This window comes from Numenius arquata, chromosome 2 (assembly GCF_964106895.1).
Source record: "Numenius arquata chromosome 2, bNumArq3.hap1.1, whole genome shotgun sequence".
Taxonomy (NCBI): Eukaryota; Metazoa; Chordata; class Aves; order Charadriiformes; family Scolopacidae; genus Numenius; species Numenius arquata.
Window position 1 is genome coordinate 76,858,338 of NC_133577.1, and position 20,625 is coordinate 76,878,962.

The window sequence follows — 20,625 nt, forward strand, 5'->3', positions numbered from 1 at the left end:
AATTGGATTCCTGGCCTGAAAAGGGACTGTAAAAATAGTTTTATAGAGTTAGTATTAACTGCCTTCCGATGCCTTTCATAAGCAATGCTCCCATTAACAAGAAAAAAAACGGATTTTTCAGCTGGTCTCGCATACTCACTCTTTTTCTTTACTTGATGGGAGTTTCTGCAGGCCCCATGCACCGTGTTAATGAATTAATTGATTCATTCCCCCATTTGATCTTCCTGGCCCAACTGGAGGACAGAGGAACACAAACAGCTTTCTCACTGAAGTGAGCAGATCTGTTCTGATTCAGAGGGCACGGACTATCAGGAGGAACTGTTCTTGTGCTACCTTTTCTGGCTTCTTGAGATGCTTTGCTAATGTAGCTTCCCTAATTTAGAGAGTTCAGCTCAGCATGTGGGTTCTCAGACCCCACTTGTAGCTGTTCAGGCCAAAAGCAGCCCTCGTGATCATTTTTTCCTCAGTTCCCACTTAACACAAACTACTGAGTCTCAAGCTGTGATTCCTGCATCAGACAAAACAGTTCTTCCTCTGATGGACGTGAACCCCCATTGAGCCTAATCACTGGCAGCTGAACAGTACCTTGCCTTTTGGTGACACAGCCAGTCAGTGTAAAGCCCTCAGCAGCAAAGGCATTTATTGCTGCCCTTGAGATGGTGTGCCAGTGTTTAATCACCCTTATAGCTAAAAAAACCCCAGTTACCCTGTCTACACACCCAAAAGCCAAACAGGTCCCCAGTTTGGATGCCTTTTTCAAAGCCTTTTCCATTAAGCATGATCATTTCTCTCGCCAGGACTTTGCCAACAGCACAACTCTCTTGACTGCCCTCCTCAGGGCTCGGTCCAGCCCATTGCTGTGACGGCAACCTCTGATCCCACCAACTGCCCCCGATGCCACAGGGGGGAGCACGAAGCGTCCCGAAGGCTCTCTGTCCTGGATAGCGCTGACTCAGACCAGGAGGACGGAGGAGCCAGCGAAGAGGAGGGAGAGGGCAGCAGAGAGGCCCAAGGTGCCTCAGTACTGGAAAAGGAGGAGGAGGAGGTGGAAGAAGGCGGACGGCTGAAGCTTTGCGGTGACATGTGGCGGGAAGTGAGGGTCAAACTTCGAGGGATTGTGGACAGCAAGTACTTCAACCGTGGGATCATGATCGCAATCCTAGTGAACACAATCAGCATGGGCATCGAGCACCACGAGCAGGTAAGGCACAACAGGACACAGGGTAGGCAGCAGGGACTGGTGAGTCCTGCTCACGGTTATGGCCTTGCTAAGCAGCTGATGCAACTTGGAAGCTGAGATTGAGCAATTTGGACCCCAGGCTGCAGGACAGATGGTCCCAGCATGGCTTTTGGAGAAAGCCACAGGGTCTTTTCTACCTTATCCCTGCACTTAATCACTTTCACTGTCTCTGTGTATTTTCCTCTCACCTCCTTTTAATCCAACTCTTTTCCTCCTCCCTGCTCACATTTATCCCTCTGTTTTTCTTTTTCACCCTGTCTTCTCTTTCCATCTGCTTCCCTCTCCTTCACCCTCATCTCTTCCATCTTTCTTATCTCTCTCTCACTCTCATTTCTCTCTTCATTAGCTTTCTGAATCCTTAGTCTATTTGGTTAATTTAATGTGCCCTCTGGGGATGTCACAGGCACTTCACCAGCATCTCAATTCAAATCCATCAGCTTGCTAGCCTTTCCAGCTTAATTAAGAGATGCCTGAGCACAGTCTATCTATACAAGAAGGCTAGGAAAGGCACTACCTCTCATCTCCAGTCATTTTGGGGGCTCAGATGGCTTGAACCTTTCCTTTGCCCTGACAGCAAGAACTGATAGATAGGTCAGACATAGACAGCAGGTGTGGGCACAGGTTTGACTTTCACGCCAATACTTCTGCAGGCAGCTCTGAGTCAGCAGTGGACTTTATCCTAATGACAGACTTGTGAGATGGAGAAGGATTGTGTGCTCTCATTTGATAGCCGTGAAACAGAGGCTATATCTACTTTGTGATGTGCAGAACCAGCTTCAGAGGGTGTTAAGCATGCCCATGACCTTGCATCTGCATTGCTGGCTGGTAGCTCTGCTACCAGCACTTCGTGTTGAAGGAGCATGGACCTGTTCAAGGCCAGGCTGGATGGGGTTTTGAGTAACCTGGTCAAGTGGGAGGTGTCCCTACCCATGGCAGGGGGTTTGGAACTAGATGATCTTTAAGGTCCCTTCCAAACCAAACCATTCTATGATTCCATGGTGTACATCCATGTCTCAGATCTGTGCCGCCAGACTGAATGTGACCATGATTCTCTCCACATGTCTGCTGGAACACTACTGAGATGCTGACTGCATTGAAGCTTTGGAGCAAAGGTGAAGCCTAGTCCTGAACACAGTCTCAGGTAGCAGACAGGCAGTGAGTCTGGTTCAAGCAAAGCACTCAGATTTGTCCTGTGCTGTATCAGGATGGAGATATCTTGAGACCCAGAATACCTTGAATTCCCTGTTTGGGGCAACACAGTGTCTGAGCCAGTATTTGAAGCCCCAGATGTCTGGATCCCACCCACGTACCAAGCATTAGACCATTTTTTCAAAGCCCAGCTAGTTTCTGATACAAGGATGGGAAACCTTAATTTGATCCCAGAATGCAAAACTGCACTGGATGCTTCAGTACCAGAAAAATACTGGCAGGAGCTCAGAGCAGAGGAGAATGAAGAAGAGGCTGGAGGGGTTGACTCATGAAAATAGATAAAAAAGAGCGATGTATTTATCACGTAGCAGAGAGATGACTAAGGGTTGAAGCCCAGGACAATATGAAAACTGCCCACTGATGTTTTAAAGATGTGAGCACCAAGCAGGGAGAGCCATTGTTCATTTTGGTTTATTGGAGACAGCGTGAATTAAGAGTTTAGCAGAAGAATATTTGAGCTGGAGGTAGAGAATTCACTCTCATGTTCTGGCTATTGTGTGTGCAGATTTAAGCCCTTCTAGGCCGCCTCTGCTGTGTTTGTACAGCCTGCAGCAGAGTGGGAGCTGCCTGCAGCCTTGGGGTTTCTATTAGCAGTTTATTAATGACACATCCTTAAAGTTATGCTATCACTTTTTATCCCTAAGTAGCTAGGAAAAGCTTATGACCCTGCATGCTGTTTCTACTAGAAAGAGATGTCAGCTAAATTGATCATAACTTAAAAATGTGGTGCAGCATGTTTATTTAAAATGTGTATACTGAATCCTGTTTCCCTGACATAAGAAGATTACAAAAAAAAAAAAAATATTCAGACCATATCATGAATTCCAGGTCTTTTTTAGTCAGCAGTTAACTCAAAAGCCGATAGGCCTTTGCACATCCCTTTGTTCTCTTACAGTTTTCCTCAAGCCATACTATCAGTACATCTCAGACTGGTGCTTCATCGCCTCCTTTTCTCTCCTTCCTTTCTCTTTTTCCTGTTGTTTTTTCCTTCCAGAAACATAAGTTTTTACAGAATGATATCCAGCAAAACCCCTCTGCCCACAGAGATCTGTGATTTGCAGGGTGATGCCATCCTATGACTGAAGTAGCTTATGTTACTTCAGCTACTTTGTCATACGAATCTCTCCTGGCCTGGAGCTAATGTGTATAGAGACCTCTCAAGCTTTTATTTTCTGGTGCATTCAAGATCACAAACCCAGCCACTCTCTGGGGACATATCTGACTGGGCAAAAGCACGCGTGAAGGTGTCACAGGTTTCAGTGGTCCTGGGAGGAGCTTGTGGCATGTCCATCAGCTCCTTACTGCTCCACTTGCTCACGGACTGTACCCAGGTGAGCTGGTCCGCTGACCAAAGCATCTACCAACCATCAGGTTAAGGGGTGAGAGACTGTAGGAGCCAGGCACAAGGTTCAGGCTCAGAAACACAGGAACCTGGGGGACAGAGCCCATGTGTGAGTCCTGCCTTTGATTCCTGAGCCTTGACCAACAGAAAGAAAAAGAGGAATTAAAATTATCTTTTACAATTCAGGGATTTAGTACTCAGGATGTTTTTCTGCCAGGAGACTTAACCTCAGCAACTCAAACCACTTTACTTGGATCCAAATCACCTTGGAATTTCGCTTTGTTTAGCTTATCCATCCAGTCCCTTGTCCTGTCCTGTTTGTGTGGCCCAGGCAGCTTGCCGTCTCCTTATATATTTCTTGTGAGGGAAATCAACTCATTTTGGGACAAACTGCACTGCTATGAGTCATTTTTAATCCTTAAGTTTATCACAATTATCACTTGCAAATAGATAAGTTTATTTAAATCCATCAGTGTGCATTATACCATGTAATATCATCAGTATTAGGCCTTCAGATATTCCTGGGACATTGCACAAGCCAAAATCCATCATTTCAAGCTTTTTCCTGTTTGAAATAGTTTTTGCAGTTTTTCAGATCTGCTTCTCTTGGAAATGCCTATTTTTAAAATCCAGTGTAGAAAATCCAGATATTAGATACTTGTGGCTGTCCAGAAGTATCTTTTAAAGAGGATTACTTTTTTTAATATTCACAGGGGATCTGGTGCTGCTTGCTTTTCTCCCTTATTCAGCATGAGGATGACAGGCTGAATGTCCTGGGCTGCCTTTTTCATATATTTGTTGAATGGCCTGGACTCAAGCTTCTTTGCCATTAGCAGCCAACGAGAAAATTGCTGAGTAACTTTGGTTTATCTTCTCTGATATCTACTTACATTATTCCTTCATACATCAGATCGATATTTAAAGAGATCTGTCTGGTGTGGATTGGGAGGCGATCCCTTGTTTCCTAACTAGACCAGCCCTGTGGATCAGTAGCTTCATATCCTTTAGCCTGCATGATTTCCCTTTATACCAGCATTTATTGCATCCACTAGTTCATATTTTACAGTTATTGCTTCTCTTTTTACTATTTGCTGCTTCTCAGAAACATTCAGCAAATGTCCAAGCCAGCTCATCATACTGACATTTAGTAAATGATGGAACAGTCTCCCTGGGGTGTTAGATGAAACCACATTACTTCAGCCTTGTAAAACTAGGGTATAACAAAACATCATGAAACCCTGTATTGGTTGTGGGGTGGTGATTAGAGTACGTAGAAGTTAGTTGGTATGTTCCATGACTGATTTCTATGACTTGTGAATATTGTCAAGGGACTTTGAAATGGTGAGTAAAAATAGACAGGCTGGAGAGACCTCTGTATGGAATATTTCACTCTCATGCTCTTAGAGGCAGCGATGTGCAGGTGTGGTTTGGTAGGGCTGGTGTCCATAGATCACATCAATTACTCTTCAGTTTCTAGACAGTTGCTAGTTTATTCTTGGTTAGGAGAAACTCCTCCTGCAGAGTCTTCATGGTGGTCTGCATATTCTTAAGCTTTCCTATAGTGCAGAAGTTTCTGGCTGCTGTCAGACAATGGACTAATTATGTTTTCAGTCCAATCTGAGATAAGAATTCCAATTCTAGTGAGTAAGAAACTGAAAAGGAGAAAAAAGCTGAGCTATTGCCCTAGGTCTAGCTTCTGATCACTGGGCAGAAGCCCTGAAGTAGACCTGAATCATGGACTTCACACTCAGCATTTGATCTACACTGGTAGGGATGAAGGACTTACTGCCATGAAGATCTGAATTAGGTAGTTTCATGAGTTTGGAAAGAGATCTGTATTCAGAGTAGGTGAACCAGTCAGGTTAAAACACTGGCTGTGGGCATGCTCTGCTCCCTGGGATCTCTCTCCCCTTCAAGACACTCTTCTCACCCCAATACTTAGCTCCCACAGTTTTATTCAAGTTTCTCTCCTGGTGTGATGGGTAAATGAATCTATCCTGGCTTGGTAATATGGACAGACTTCTCTTTTGGGGAGATTTCTGGTGTTCCCTGTTTTTGCTTGGGCTAAAATAGCCTTGAGTTCAGGCCTTCCCTGGTAGGCGCTTCAATTTAGAGTTTCTAGGTAAACGTGGTGGGTCTGGGAGGAGGAAACCTTGCTAACAGTTTTGATGGTAAATGCCTGAGTGCTGTCTGTGGGAGCCTGGGGATCTCTTACAGCTGTGACATCACCTGTTGTGTTGGGGATCCTGTGTGTTGGTAGGAGGAAGAGGAGAGAACCACTTTTTCCCTGTTTGCTTGCCCCCTTCATCAAGTTCACACTTGAGAGAGTCCCCAGCACCAGCCATGCCCCAGCCACCAGCCCTGCCCACTGTCATTCATGGCCATGCTGCCCCACATGTGAGGGCATCACCGCACAGGATGCAGCCCCGGGTGGCCCCCACCCTGCAGCCCTGGGTGATGGCTCTTTGCACTCTGCTGAATTATCTGTATTCCAGAAACAGCTGCCAGGCAGGATCTGCCTTTAGCCAGTGAGGTTGCTGTCTTGGGCCTCTCCAGCTGGATCTGCTATTTTCCTCCTCTTTTTCCTGAGTTCATTCCCTTTTGTGTTGCTCTTCCTTGCTCAGCCTTTACATCTTTCCTACTCCATTTATAAAAATCTCTCCTTCTCTACTTCTTGTGGGTGCCAGCGAGTTTATTTTACTATTTTTTTTCAGCTTTGTTTTTTAATTCCTCTCTTGCTGCCTTTCTCGCTGCCCATCTTTCCTTCTTTTCCCTGCCCATTCTTTCCTGCCCCTCTCTCTAGGAAGGATGCTTTGCTGGGGCTGATTGATGGCCCATTAGAAAAAGATTAACAGGTGGAGGCTTGACTAGAGAAAAAGATGTCGGGGAGGGAAGGAGAGACAGGGGAACAGGTGACCTTTTCCACAAGCGAGATGCAGGCGTGGCTTTTCAAACATCAATTGCTCCCTACGACAGCACAAGAGAGAACGTGTGGACAGCAGAGAGGAGGGTAATCCACCATCATAGCCTGTCGCTTTTATACATTGCTCATTCTCACTGACATAATCATTTGATTCAGGCTGAAATTGGCATCTCTGTTTAGCATATGGACCTCATGTTCTCGGCAAGTGTCATTACTGCCTGGCTCTCCGTGAAGTGATCTTCATCTCTCCCTTTCCATGTGCACTTGCTTGTTCTTTCTCTCTCTTCACTCTTATCTCCCATCCTCTCCCCCTCACTTTCAGGATGGTTTTGTTATTCAAATGTAATTATGGATGGAAATTGAGCCATCTCCCCTTTTTAGATTTTAAAGAAATGGACTATTTCAATAAAAATCTGCAACAAGGAGTGCAAGAAATTAGCAAAGGGCATGGGAAGCCACAGATAGGAGGAGCAGTTTCCAGTCCATTTGCTCACCTGGGAGGATCTGGGCCCCTGGGAGTCCCAGAGCAGAGGTTAAAGCAGCCCCCAGCTTCAGGGGAAGGGTCAGACCCAGAACTGCATTCCACCCTCACTTCCCCTTCCACTAGCTGAATAAGTAACAGGCACAGCCAATACAAAGGCTGCCCTTCAGAAAAACAGCAATTTTGCAGTCTTCAGGGAGAGACTATGACTTTACTTCCTAGTGCGCACTAATACTGAGTTCATGGTAAAAATATTGGCTCTGACCTGCAGGGATTCACTTTTTTATTTCCGCAGTGCCAGGAGTATCTGTCCTCTCTTGCCCTGAACAACAGGTTTTGGCAGTTTTCTTGTTCCCTTCCGTTTTATGTGGTGCTTTAAAGGGCGTCCTGGTGGCCACGCATAGCTCAGACCAACGTGAAGGAAGAGGGGAGTCTTCAGCTACCTTTTTGGCACAGGTATCCAAACAGTGGGAGCAGTATTGCCTGCTGCCACAGAGCCTGGGTCAGACTCACCTCGAAGGCTTGGAGCTGGGGCTCAGTGGTGCAGTAGGTTAAACATCAAAAATGTAACCTTGTCTGAGGTGTGACATACCTGCTCCAAGGTAAACATGGAAATTCGGGCCAGAGGAGCCTTGAAGAAGTGTCTTGGAGCTGTTGTGCCTTGTCCCTCCACTTGGGAAGGCGGCACACCTTCATCTGGAGCAGGTCCCCACCAGCTGCTGCTTGGGGAGGTGATGGCCAGCAGCATGCTACAGCCAGGTGAATTGCCCTAGCAGCCTCACGCGGTCTGAAGGCCATGTGTTGTCTAGCCCTGGCCTCAAGATGCAACCCATTATACCGAGAGGAAGTTTTTCTCTCACTTTGGGAACATTTTGTACTTTGCCATTGCCATGGTAATCTGCCTGGACTATGTATGTGCGTGTCTGCGTATGTACAAACGTGGGCAGGCTTGCGCATGTGTTACCCCTCATGCATGTGACCTTGTTCGAGACATCAGCCCTTGCTGTTTGGCCTAGTGCAGTCCTAGTCCCTGGGTGAGAGGTGCTTTGGGCAGATGAGTCCATACCAAATTCAGTGCAGGGAATGCCTGCGTTTCACAGGGGATGGCGAGATCCTGGCATCCCTCATCAATGACATTAGTGCAACCTCTGTCTCCCTGTGAAGCAACATTTCATCATTTCTGAGGAAACAGTCTAGACCCTTTTTTGACCTTGTCAGAGAAGTTTCCAAGGCTGCACACGCTGAAGAAAAAGTCATTAGTTCAGAAAACAAAAGGAGGAGTAATTTAATTTGCTCAGACTTGTTTCACTGATAGAGTCATTAAAACACTTTCTCTCATATGCACAAACACATCGGTTTCTGTTGGAGAAGGCTGTATCACACGGCCTGAAAGATGTGCCAGAGTTTCAACAGAAAAAAGAAATGCCTCAAGCAGGGTCAGATTGCCTTTTTTTTTTTCTTTTTTTTTTTCTTTTTTTCATTCAACACAGTCATCTTGTGTCATCCCTGGAGGTTTTCACCTTGTGCATCTGCGTTTCTCTTCTTGCTGTTCATTTTTCTCTTCTCCTCACCTTGTCCTGCCCTTCCTGTCCCTTACAGGTAGGTGTTAGCAGTGTGCCCCTCCTCACTGTTGTCTTATTTATCCAGTCTGATATTCGCTCAGGTAATTATTGAGACCGCTCTGAGGACAGAGGCGTGAGAAAAGACTGCTGGAGCAGGACCAGAAAACAATGCATACCAAGGATTTGGTGTGGAGGTGGGGAGAGAAAACTGGGGAATGGAAAAAATAGAGGGGAAAGGGGCAGAGAACTGCAGTGTGGTTTAGAGGAAGATGGGAAACTGCTTACGTATCACTCAAATGTTTTCAGAATTTCAGCAAAAAATTGTGCCAGCTACATATGGAAACGTCAGAGGAAGAAATCCTTGAAGAAAGAGGTTGACCACAGATCAGCCACTTTTGTCCTGCTTCAAAAAAAACCCAAGTTATTAGCACAAAGTAAAGCATCCTTTAGCTGGGGGACCATGATCTGGAATGGGATGTGGGAGACACTTCATCAGCCTTGGCTGTGTGAATAGCTGTGGGGCTCCTGACCACCTCTAGTAAAAGAATTTATTAGGGACGTAATCTATGATGAAGGTAGTAAACGTCGAAAGGAATTGGAGTGCAAGTGGCTCTATCCAGTTCCACTCTAATCTCTCCACAAAGCCTGTCCCCTGGAAATGGCGGCACTTTATTTCCCATAATTTCAGGGCTCTTTCAGTTCTGACTCTCTGAATTTGCCTTCTGTCCAGCCAGAGGAATTGACCAACATCTTGGAGATCAGCAACGTTGTCTTTACAAGCATGTTTGCCCTGGAGATGATCCTGAAACTTGCTGCTTTTGGTCTCTTTGATTACCTCCGCAACCCCTACAACATCTTTGACAGTATCATCGTCATCATCAGGTGACAAGGGCCTTGGGGATCAAATTTCAGGGGCCCCTGAAATACACATAGAAAAGAGTACCACAGAGCTTGCATGTTTTCATGTGCTTTTTCCAAAAGAATTTAGCAGCTATACTAGGAGAAGCTGGGCTGATGCACAAGGCCAAAGATTGGGAGACCATGATGTCTCTTCCCAACAACTGGCAACCATAGGCAAGCTGCATAGCATTTCTGCTCCTCCATCCTCTCCTCTATAGAATGGAGGCAATTTCGATTGCCTTGTAAGTCAACAAGAAATATTAGCTGTGAAGTATTTTAAAAATGCACAAATTAAGAATGCTACAAAGGTTTAATGTGTGATAGAACTTACTTTGCTGGAATTTAATGCTGCAATCCTTTCCTCATTCCTGCAACACTTTAGTGTTGCTATGTTCATGTTCTTAAGGGAGAAATGCAGCTTTCTATACATGAGTATAAGCCTATAGTATATACTTCTAATTATATCTTACTCAAACAGATTTTTCTCTCTGACCCCTTCATAGTTGCTGCCAATGCAGAGGTGAAAATTTGGATTAGCATTGTTGTTCCTCTCTCTCTCCTGTTCGTTCACTCGTCTTTCATTTTGTCCCTTGTACTCCCTGTGCCTCTCTGGGCTGTAGCATCTGGGAGATCATCGGCCAGTCAGACGGGGGCCTCTCTGTGCTGAGGACTTTCCGTCTCCTGCGGGTGCTGAAGCTGGTGCGTTTCATGCCTGCGCTACGCCGCCAGCTTGTGGTGCTGATGAAGACTATGGACAACGTAGCCACCTTCTGCATGCTTCTCATGCTCTTCATCTTTATATTCAGGTGAGGAGGCAGTTACTTGCCTCACGTTGTTTTGGAGAGGCACTGAATGACAGCAACTTCAGAGCAAGATTGCATGACTTGTCTTGCCCATTGCTCTAGGCTCAGGCAACACTGACAAACATCTATTTGTTCATAAGGGCTGAGGTTACTGCTGCCCTAAATTGGGTTCAGCAGCTGAAGATTTGGCCTGGACGGGGTGGAGAAATACTGCCACCAAATGCGCACGTTGAGCATAATGTCCCATTGCAGGATAGATGAAGTCTCTTGCTAATCAACACTGGCTGCAGAAACAGTTCAGTCTAGAGGGTGACTCTGGCAGAAGGGTGTCAGGAAGCAACCAAGAAAGTTTCTCAGTGCATCCTGTGAACACAATAGTAGGGAAATGAAGAAAAATGAGAGCAAACAACAATGATGGAAAGAGCAGATCTGAAAGACAGGTTGGAGGGAATACATGAGCTCTGAGGCAGTACAGATGGAAAGCAAGGTTTTTTGGTGAGCTATAGGGGTGCAATACATAGCTCCTTCTTCATGGATAGGTCCCAGTGGTCTGACTGTGTTGTTCTATCCCTCGCTCCTGTGGTGTTACATTAGATTGTTGGGAGGAAAAGAGAATGACTGTGATGAGCTCATTGAGGTGACAGAGATATTTATATTTGACACCACCTCCGCTTCTTGCCCCAACAGCATCCTGGGAATGCACATCTTTGGTTGCAAGTTCAGCCTCAGGACAGACACAGGAGATACAGTTCCCGACCGGAAGAATTTTGACTCCTTGCTGTGGGCCATCGTCACTGTCTTCCAGGTGAGCCCACTTTACTCTCTACGGGTGGGCCAGGGAAAAATGAAGAGGATCAGGAGGTGCATTTTCTCATTGTGGAGTATTGCATTCGCTCCTGACAGCTCAGAAGGCCATGCAAAAGGCTCCAGCATGTGATGTTTGGAGGAAGAATAATTGTGTGTTGTAACCAAATGGCTGATGTATCTCTTAGACAGGAGTGCTCCTTCCTTCCAATGAGTCAGTTTGCAAAGGACACTCCTGTTGTGGCAACTCTCGTGTTTAACACCATCACCTCAGCACATGACTGTCCTCTTGGTTGCTCTTGTTTCTTCTTCTCAGCTAACATTATCAGGGCAGTACCACAGCTGGACAGTGACAGTGGGCAGTTGATGTGTGGTTACGGGAAGTTAAGAGGCCTGATGTGCCCCTGATGTGTATCCTTTCACTGTCCTTTTCTGAGAATCCCCTTCTTGTCCTTCCTTCATGTTTATGAGGCGTCTGCTCCTGGTTGCAGATCCTAACCCAGGAGGACTGGAATGTTGTGCTCTATAATGGCATGGCCTCCACCTCACCATGGGCATCCCTCTACTTCGTGGCTCTCATGACGTTTGGCAATTACGTGCTCTTCAATCTGCTGGTGGCCATTCTCGTGGAGGGATTCCAGGCTGAGGTGAGTTGCCACCAAAGCTTCATCAGGAGGAGGAATAGAGGTGCTTAAAAGGGGACATTTGAGAGACTTTGAGGGTATGGGAGTGGAGGATTCCCAAAGTATCATATCTCTGTCATTTGCCTTGTTAAGTTCAGGGTGGGCTTCATTAGAAAAAAATTTTAAATGACAATGTTAATCTCTGCAAGGAATGAGACAGGCCCTCTGGAAGGGAGATCAAAATTTCCATCCTGTGCAACAGAACCTACCCTGCTAGGGTAAGTCCTTTGCCCCTCCAAAAGCAAGAGTACAGTACAGCAGTCATCCCAGGTCACACAAGACTCTTTCCAGTGAGTAAACCCTGGCTTCCAAGGAGGATTTTACAGTTCTTCAGCAATGAAAGACAAGAACAAATGGTCTTTTCTGTTTATGAATTCCCAACTTCTAAATTTGTGTGTTCCAGGGTGATGCCAACCGATCATACTCAGATGAAGATCAGAGTTCATCAAACATGGAGGAGTTAGATCAGTTCCAAGAGGTCCAGGAAGGCTCAGGTACAGTAGCTCAAACAGCCTCATGTGCTTATCTCCTATTGCTGTTTAGTGAGAAGTTTGAAAGCAGGTTCTGCAGAAAATTCAATCCCATCTCCAAGAACTTACCAGTTTTCATTTTGAACTTATGCTTGTTTGTGGTGTTATCTGTTGAAAAATAGAGCCGTGTTGGCATCCTGAGGAATGTGATAGCTAAGGAGAGCAGTTCTTGAATGACCTACAGAACGGCAACTAGGACTGAGAAGTGAGACTGTCTCTGCTTTAGCTTTAGGGGCATCAACCATTTCAGGAATGTCATATCCAAATCTGGGACCCACATTTGTGTAGGGGATACCAACATGTTAAAAAGGACTCGGACAAATCTGGAAGTCTTGCCTCATAGCGAGAGGCTAATGAAGCTTAGAGAAACCAGAGAAGTGACTTGATCACACACTCTGTGAGTGCCGACCATAAGGAGACATTTCTGATGGTAGATGGCTCTTTAATTGAGCAGAAAAAAACATAATGAGATTGTAAAGGTTGGAAGCAGAAGCTAGACAAATTCAGACTGAAAAAAAGCCACATATTTTTAAGGAAAGATAATTAACCGTTGGAGCAGGCTGCCTACAAACTGCTGGGTAAGGTCTCCACCCCTCAAAGTCAGGGGTGCACCGTATCAGAGCTTACCTTGAATGTAGGCAGCCAAATCCCTAGGAGGGCAGATGGGGAAGAGGTTACAGAGCCTCTTGGTGTACTCACGGCTGTGATGCTGTGTGAGGTGAGGATATGTGACCTTCATTATGCAATAGGTAAAGAAATAGTAATGATTGCTCCAGTCCTCTCAGGTGTTAAAATCCAGTACCCTATCCTTTCCATCCATCTCGACAAATGCTGATGGTTGTCCACAGCACCTAACATACCCTTCAAAGGTGTCCTGGATCTTCAAGGTCAATGATCAGTCATTTGAAAAGGCCCAGTGTAGTAGGATAGACTAGGATGAAGAGTATGATTGCAGGAATTTAAAGGTGACCGCAATACATGGATGGCAGTGGGTCTCCTCACATCTTAATCTCTTCCCCAGTGTCTCAGTCTAACTGCTTTAAATAGCCAATCTGACTATTTAGTCAGTGGTATTTGTTCAGACCTGAAGATGCAGGTGTCTTTTCTTGGCATGCAGAAGCGCACTCTCCTCCCCTTTGCTGCCAGGGATCAGCTTCTTGCTCTGCCTGTCAGCCTGAGTCTGCCTGACCAGCTCTCTGCTCGTCTGGTGGCCCCAAGGAGAGCTGCCCTCAGTTTTTGGGACTGAGGAGAATACTTCAAAGTCTTCCCAGCTTGCACTGCTTTTGCCACAACAGCCTAAATCAGAAGGAATTCACATTGATTGATGGTAAACAGCTGTTAGCTGCTGCTAACATGCTAACCAGCCTAGACATTGAAACAGTCACTGTATAGTGAGGAACCCACGTTCTCCTTTTGTCTTTCTTCTTTTTTCTACATTGTTCCACCCAGATCCCAAGCTCTGTGCAATTCCTGTGACACCTAATGGACACTTGGACCCATCCTTGCCCTCTTCCAACCCACCAGTGGCTGCTGGGGGGGTCACCAACTCTTCAAGGAACTCCCTGCAGCCTGATCAGATGCGTGTTCCTGTTGGCTCCCGGAAGAGCAGTGTGATGTCCCTGGGGAGAACGACCTATGACCAGCGGTCCTTGGTGAGTGAGTGAGTAGAAATGTTTGTTGTACCTTTCTTTTGAAGTCTAAGCACTCTGTTGTCTTTCTGCCATCATCTGGGTATTGCTGTGGAGGATTGCGCTGCTGCTGTAGGCTTCTAACACAAGCACGTTGCCTGTCTTTAGGAAGCCAGGTCAGTTCATACCATTTATCTAAATTTCCGGATTATTGACATCTATTTCCGGGTTATTGATCTATATTCCATTGAGTGTGGGATTCAACTCTATTATATTCTTCTAGTGGGAGAGAGGGAACACCAAGGAGATGGAGTCTGCCTCTTAGAGTGAAATATGTTTTGTCCTCTTGCCCTTTCATTGTTTTCCTAGAGCACAGGACACAAAATGATGCCCTAAGTTAAGAGCATAGGAATATCTGGCTGATGCCACAGCTGCCAAGTCCCATAACAGTTGGGTTTTCTGGAAGATTTTGTAACAATGAAGAGAGAAATCTTGACTTGGAGCTCCCCATAGCAGATCCTGCTGCCCCTTAGCACTTCCCTAAGCACTGCTGGCTGTCCAGCCAATGCATCTCAGACCTGTCCACTTTGTAACATCATCTTCTGGGCTTTCTACCCACTGACACACACAGCTCTGGGCGGGTGCTTTGGTGCTAAAAAGGTTCATGCCCCTTTTACTTCTAAACAGGGAGAGCTGGCAGCCACATACTACATGATGAGTTGCTGATGTGGTTGGAATAGACTGTAACCAACAAGCCTCTTTCTCTCATTTCTTCCTTTTACTAAGACTGTACTCAAAGATGGTGTGTCAGATTATCCATCACCCTGTACCTTGTGTTATCCTTTACCCCAGGGCAATGTAAAAAGCTGCCAATCAGATTTTTTGAGAGCTTTATTCTTGCTTTGTGCTGGTGTAAGTAACAACATCAGGCACCTGGCCTTTGGCTTTATCATTTACCTTCCCCGTAACTGCTTTGCACACAGATGGTGCTATAAAGTAATCACAGCCAACACTCTTTCTAACTCATTATCAATTTATTGTCAGATTTACAGAGATAGCTGCTATATTCCCAACATGCAACTTCCTCAACGGCTGAAAAATGGCAACCTGCCTTAGGGGCCCAGGGAGAAGTCTGTGATCCGAAACAGGATCGCGTGCTCCTTCCTTGTGCCCAGAGTCACTGAGTCCCCATCCCACTCTCTTACAGTCCAGCTCCCGCAGTTCCCACTACGGTGCCTGGGGCCGCAGCGGGGCCTGGGGGAGCCGTCGTTCCAGCTGGAACAGCCTGGCCCGGGGACACAGCCTGAAGCACAAACCTCCCTCTGCCGAGCATGAATCCCTCCTGTCTGGGGAGAGGCACAGGGCAGCAGATGGGGAGTCGGATGGGGAGAGAAGGGTGTTTCATCATCGCCGGACTCTTTCCCTGGACAACAAAGGCTCCTGTGACCTGATGGAGTTGGCCTCGGTCCCACCCGGCCACAGAGTGACCCGTAAGCTGGGAGCAGTGTCTGGGGCCAGTGAGCATCAAGACTGTAACGGTAAAATGCCCAGTATTGCCAAGGAGATCTTCCCAAAGATGAACAACCGCAAGGAACGGGGAGAGGATGATGAAGAGATAGATTATGTGAGTACTTGGTGCAGAACACTGGGGTTACACACCACAGTGCTGTGGGAAACCCCAAATCCATCATCAAGTTTCAGTCTCCCTGCCATGTGGATGGAAGAGCTTGCAAAGGTGCTTTAAGTACAGCTGGGGGACAATGTTGGACACAGATGGGACCTTCTAGGCCCAGACAAGCTCAAACCACATTGTTAGGCTGCCTGCAAAGCAGTCGTACAGGTGGATGGTGGGAGGAAGGCAGATGTGAGGCATGTGCATGGTTATCCGGGGGCTGTTATTTCAGACGAGTGCAGCAAGTGATCTCTGCAGACTAGGAAAGGTCAGGCTGTGTGAGCAGCCATAGCTTTCCACAGGGGACTTCCACAGATCAGAGCAAGAAGCACAAGCACAAGTGACAAGGCAAGGAAGTTTTGCGGTGCCAGCCTGGGAGACCGCAATGCCCAATCTGTGAGCAGATCAAAGGGTGGAAAAAGTAGAGGCAGGGTCAGTAGAAATTTGAACAGACATATATGCTGTATGAAATTAAACTATTTCCAAGCTCAAGTGCCAACACAAGGCCCTCCTGTCCTTTCATCTAGCTGAAGTAGAGAGGAAACACTGACCTCATGTAACAGAGCCACTCCAACAGCTCTGAGAAGGCATCATGGGCAACATCCTGCTCTAGGAAGGCACCAGCAGTTTTTGTAATGATCTGGGGAGGAAACCAGGCCCTAGCAAAGCAACTCCTACCTCCTTTTCAGTAGCTTGCTGCTCTTTGAGCCTGTTTCCTTGTTTGGAGGCTTAAAGAAAGACAGGTAGTACACCTGGTGAACTGCAGGTAGTGGTGTTTTGGGGTAAGATGTGAAAGGAAGAACGCCTCTCTCAGATAAGTGGGAAAGTAGCTGGTGGCACTTGTTTCTGCTGTGTCCTTCCAGAGCCTGTGCTTTCGCATCCGGAAGATGATGGAAGTCTATAAGCCAGACTGGTGTGAGCTACGGGAAGACTGGTCCATATATCTCTTCTCTCCACAAAACAGGTTCGTGTAGTTTTTGACATGAGAGGGTTGAGAAGATGGGGCAGATTCTGTTGCTGTGCTGCGTCCCTGAGCTGCATGTTAGGTTGTAACTTTAAACTTAGCAGCTGGGAATGTGTTTCGTCTCCGCCGTCTCCCCTTCCACTGCCAAACAAAATTTCTCTTCCTTGATTCTGGAGATGAAAGGGAAGGATGAGAATCCTAAATAGCTATTGTGATTTTCCCTCCCTTTGGAGCATCCTATTTTCTTTTGTGTAATCATAAATATTTATAGCAAAGCAAGGCAGGGAATACTAACATTAACCCAAAAAGGAGAAGGAATGTATTATTAACGACTCCATAATACTGATATTTTCTCCCCTGGTACCAGAACAGTCTCTTCATTTCATTCTCAGTCCCAGTACCAACTTATCAGCAGTCATATCACACCTTTTAGGGCAAAGTTAGAATTATTCTTGCCTGAAAAGAAATTTGGGATAAATCCTTCCTGCTAAGGGGGTCTTCCCGCTAGGAGAAAATCTCCATGTACCCCAGCCAACAGTATTCTCACCCATGTGTGTTGCCTCTTGAAAAGAAGGGGGTTTCAATACAGTTCATGAGGGACAGCTCTTTGCTGCATGTGACACCTGTGCTAACAGGCAGCATGTCTTTCAGAGCAGACAGGAGTGTGGTCCCCATGACTGCCAACCTACCTGCCTCTCCTAATTGCCCTAGGGTGGTACAAAGTATGAGTTTGGGAGGAAAGCTGAAAGTCACTACAGGGCAAGAGAGGAGCATAGAGCCATAATGATTAGGAAACCACTCTGGCACTGGGGTAATGGATGAAGATTCAGCTCCTTGCTCTGTTCCAGGCTCCCTGTGTGACCATGGGCCACCCTGGAATATTGCCATGGCAAGGGTCATTAGTATCAGTGATAGGAAAGCTGCTATGTCAGAGCTCAGTTTTGGCCAGACCTCTCAATTCTCTATCCTCACAGCTCCTAATCTTGCTCTGCCCAAGGATTACTGGACTCCAGTGCTTACTGGAACTTTCTTGCAGGTTTCGCCTCCTCTGCCAAACCATCATTGCTCACAAACTCTTTGACTACGTTGTGCTGGCCTTCATCTTCCTGAACTGCATCACCATTGCCCTGGAGAGACCGCAGATTGAACACAGAAGCACGGTGAGCACCATTTCCTCCCACCTGCTTTTCAGCAAAACCTCTCTGACAGAGATTTGTAAGTATTCCTGACACCGGTATGACCTCTGGAAGAACTTCAGCATTAAACACCAACTCCCACTCATCTATTCAAATGCCCAAGTATTCACATAGTGTGCTTCCCCTGCAGGGTCTTATAATGTGGCAACCCACTTTATAATACAGTAATCATAGTTTTCTCCCTCTTGAAAAGTAAGAGAGTCCTCCAGACACCTGCAGTTAAGAGATGACAAGCAAAAGGGACAGGGCCTGGGAACTAAAAGACATAATTTCCATTCTGTAGGAATGGCATGGCATCATAGAATGATTTGGGTTGGAAGGGACCTTAAAGATCATCTACTTCCAACCCCCTGCCATGGGCAGGGACCCCTCCCGCTAGACCAGGTTGCTCAAAGCCCCATCCAGCCTGGTTTTAAGTCATTCATGTATGCTGCTTTTGAGCTGTCTTGGAGATGGCTCAAGCTGGCAAGTGAAATGGCTTTTTCTGCACATCTGCCTTAGCTGACCCTACTGCATTTACATACAATCCAGTGGTCAGTGCTCAGCGGCCCTTCATGAAAGAGTCCCAGGTCAGCACAGCAGGTCAGGACTGAGCAAGACTGGCAGAACAGGGCAGGGAGTGCCTTGAAACCAGATTTGCAGAATGTGTTGCAAATCCCATCAGCTGTGCTCTTGCAGAGTTGAATAGGATCCTGTCCCAGCTGTGGCACAGGCCTGAGCCAAGGCGTATGAGCTGAAAGCTGCCTGGCGCTGACCCTTGCCAAGGCCACCTCTCTGATTTCCCCAGCTTTCAGACCCTTCACAGGAAGTCAAAAGATATAAAGTTCATCAGAGGGGCCTGACAGGATAACAAGAAGAAGTCAAGATACATTTAATGCCTTTCTCTGTTTTTTTTCTAGGAGAGAATCTTTCTCACTGTGTCCAACTACATTTTCACAGCAATTTTTGTAGCTGAGATGACACTGAAGGTAAGTTACTGGAGATGAACAGCTCAGAGCCTTTTCCCAGTGTCAAGAACAACATGGTTCATGTTTGCTCAGCACCCATCTAAAATCTCTTCACCTTTTCAGTGTGTCAGTCCCTCCTTCTACCTTGGTAAAGGCAGACACTGCCTGGGGTTGAGTCCCCTTGTCAGACACGGAGGGGATGCTTATCCTAGGCTTTAAATCCAGATGGATCTTAGTATCTGGGAGGAATAGCTAGCCTTCAGGTATGGATTTTGTAATGATGTCAGATGTCCATTCCCTTTCTCCTGGAGCAAGAATGGGGAAATAACAACAATATTAATAACATGCTCTTAGTTGAGATAATTATTCAGGAAGTGTCTAAGTACTTTGCAACAATAGGGAAATCTTGTTCCTCCCCTCTTGTGATGGGGAAGGAGTCCCAAAACTGGGTAAAGACAGTCTCAAAACTGAACTTAAACCTTCTAAAATTCATGCCTAAATTACAGCCACGATTTGCAGAGTGTTCAGCTCTCCCCAAGACTAGCAATGTCTGTAGCACCTGCTGGTATTGAGAACTGCTCAGAATCAAACCACTCCCTTAGGAGCCAAAGTATGGGTTTTGGTGCTCAATTTTACCTCCCAGGTGATGTCTGGACTGGGAAACTTGACTCAGGTCTGTGAGATGGCAGGGAAAGTATTCCTGTGTGTTCCCTACAGTGTCCTCTTGCTCAGGGAGGCAGCAGAAAGGTGAGAAGTCACTATGGCCTTGTTATTTCTGGATTATGTGCCACCAGTTTCCCCAAAGATATTTTCCTTCGTAGACTTCCAGGTGAAAGAAAAAGATGACAAGATGACACTTCAGTGTTACGTGGAGTTGATAACTGTTCCCTATCTTTCCCCTCTCTCCACAGCTGTCCTCTGCCAGGCAACATGGAGAGGAGCCATTTAACCCTCTCTCCTCTCTTGCAGGTGGTCTCTTTAGGCCTGTATTTTGGGGATCAGGCTTATCTCCGCAGCAGCTGGAACATCTTGGATGGCTTCTTGGTCTTTGTGTCTCTCATTGACATCGTGGTCTCGGTGGCCTCTGCTGGCGGCGCCAAAATCCTGGGGGTGCTGCGAGTCCTCCGGCTGCTGCGCACCTTACGTCCCCTCCGGTTAGAGCCCCACCAAGCCCTGCACAGCCCCCTCTTCCCACTGCTTCCCCCCAGGAAGGGTCCCAGAGTCAGATCCCACTGTGCCAGGCAAAGTGTGGTTTTTGACAAGTCATAAGCCACAGGGAGGTTCCCCTTAGCCATGTGGCTGGAGGTACCTCATCAGACAACCAACCCATGGGACAGAAGAGGCTTTTTGGCCACAAGAGAGTGATCCCCACTGATGGGTCACTGCACAGGGAGAGAGAGGGGTCCACGACTGCTGAAAATCCTTAGCTTAGGCCAAACATCCCTGCCCTGTCCCTCTGCCACCCCTCTCCTTCCTTCCCTTCCAGAGTCATCAGCCGAGCCCCTGGCCTGAAGCTGGTGGTGGAGACGCTCATTTCTTCTCTCAAGCCCATAGGAAACATTGTCCTCATCTGCTGCGCTTTCTTCATCATCTTTGGTATCCTGGGTGTGCAGGTAAGGTTGTTACCACCCGTTAAACAGCCCCGGTGCCCCCACCCCTACCATGGGCACCTGTACCCCCGGGTGCTACAATGGGCACAGGGAACCAAGCAGACCAGGAGGGACAGGCAAGCCAGGAAATT

At 46.8% G+C, this 20,625-nt stretch overlaps 1 protein-coding gene across 1 annotated transcript in view; it reads left to right on the top strand.

The window, feature by feature from the left end:
- The window catches only part of CACNA1I (calcium voltage-gated channel subunit alpha1 I), a 164,080-nt gene that overhangs the window by 117,632 nt on the left and 25,823 nt on the right, over positions 1-20,625 (top strand). The window contains exons 9-21 of the mRNA XM_074168446.1: positions 798-1,201; positions 9,488-9,639; positions 10,278-10,463; positions 11,148-11,265; positions 11,756-11,911; positions 12,351-12,441; positions 13,927-14,129; positions 15,313-15,729; positions 16,641-16,741; positions 17,778-17,901; positions 18,837-18,905; positions 19,854-20,038; positions 20,371-20,497. Coding sequence (XP_074024547.1) covers positions 798-1,201; positions 9,488-9,639; positions 10,278-10,463; positions 11,148-11,265; positions 11,756-11,911; positions 12,351-12,441; positions 13,927-14,129; positions 15,313-15,729; positions 16,641-16,741; positions 17,778-17,901; positions 18,837-18,905; positions 19,854-20,038; positions 20,371-20,497 — 2,333 coding nt within the window. The remainder of the gene's footprint in view (positions 1-797; positions 1,202-9,487; positions 9,640-10,277; positions 10,464-11,147; positions 11,266-11,755; positions 11,912-12,350; positions 12,442-13,926; positions 14,130-15,312; positions 15,730-16,640; positions 16,742-17,777; positions 17,902-18,836; positions 18,906-19,853; positions 20,039-20,370; positions 20,498-20,625) is intronic.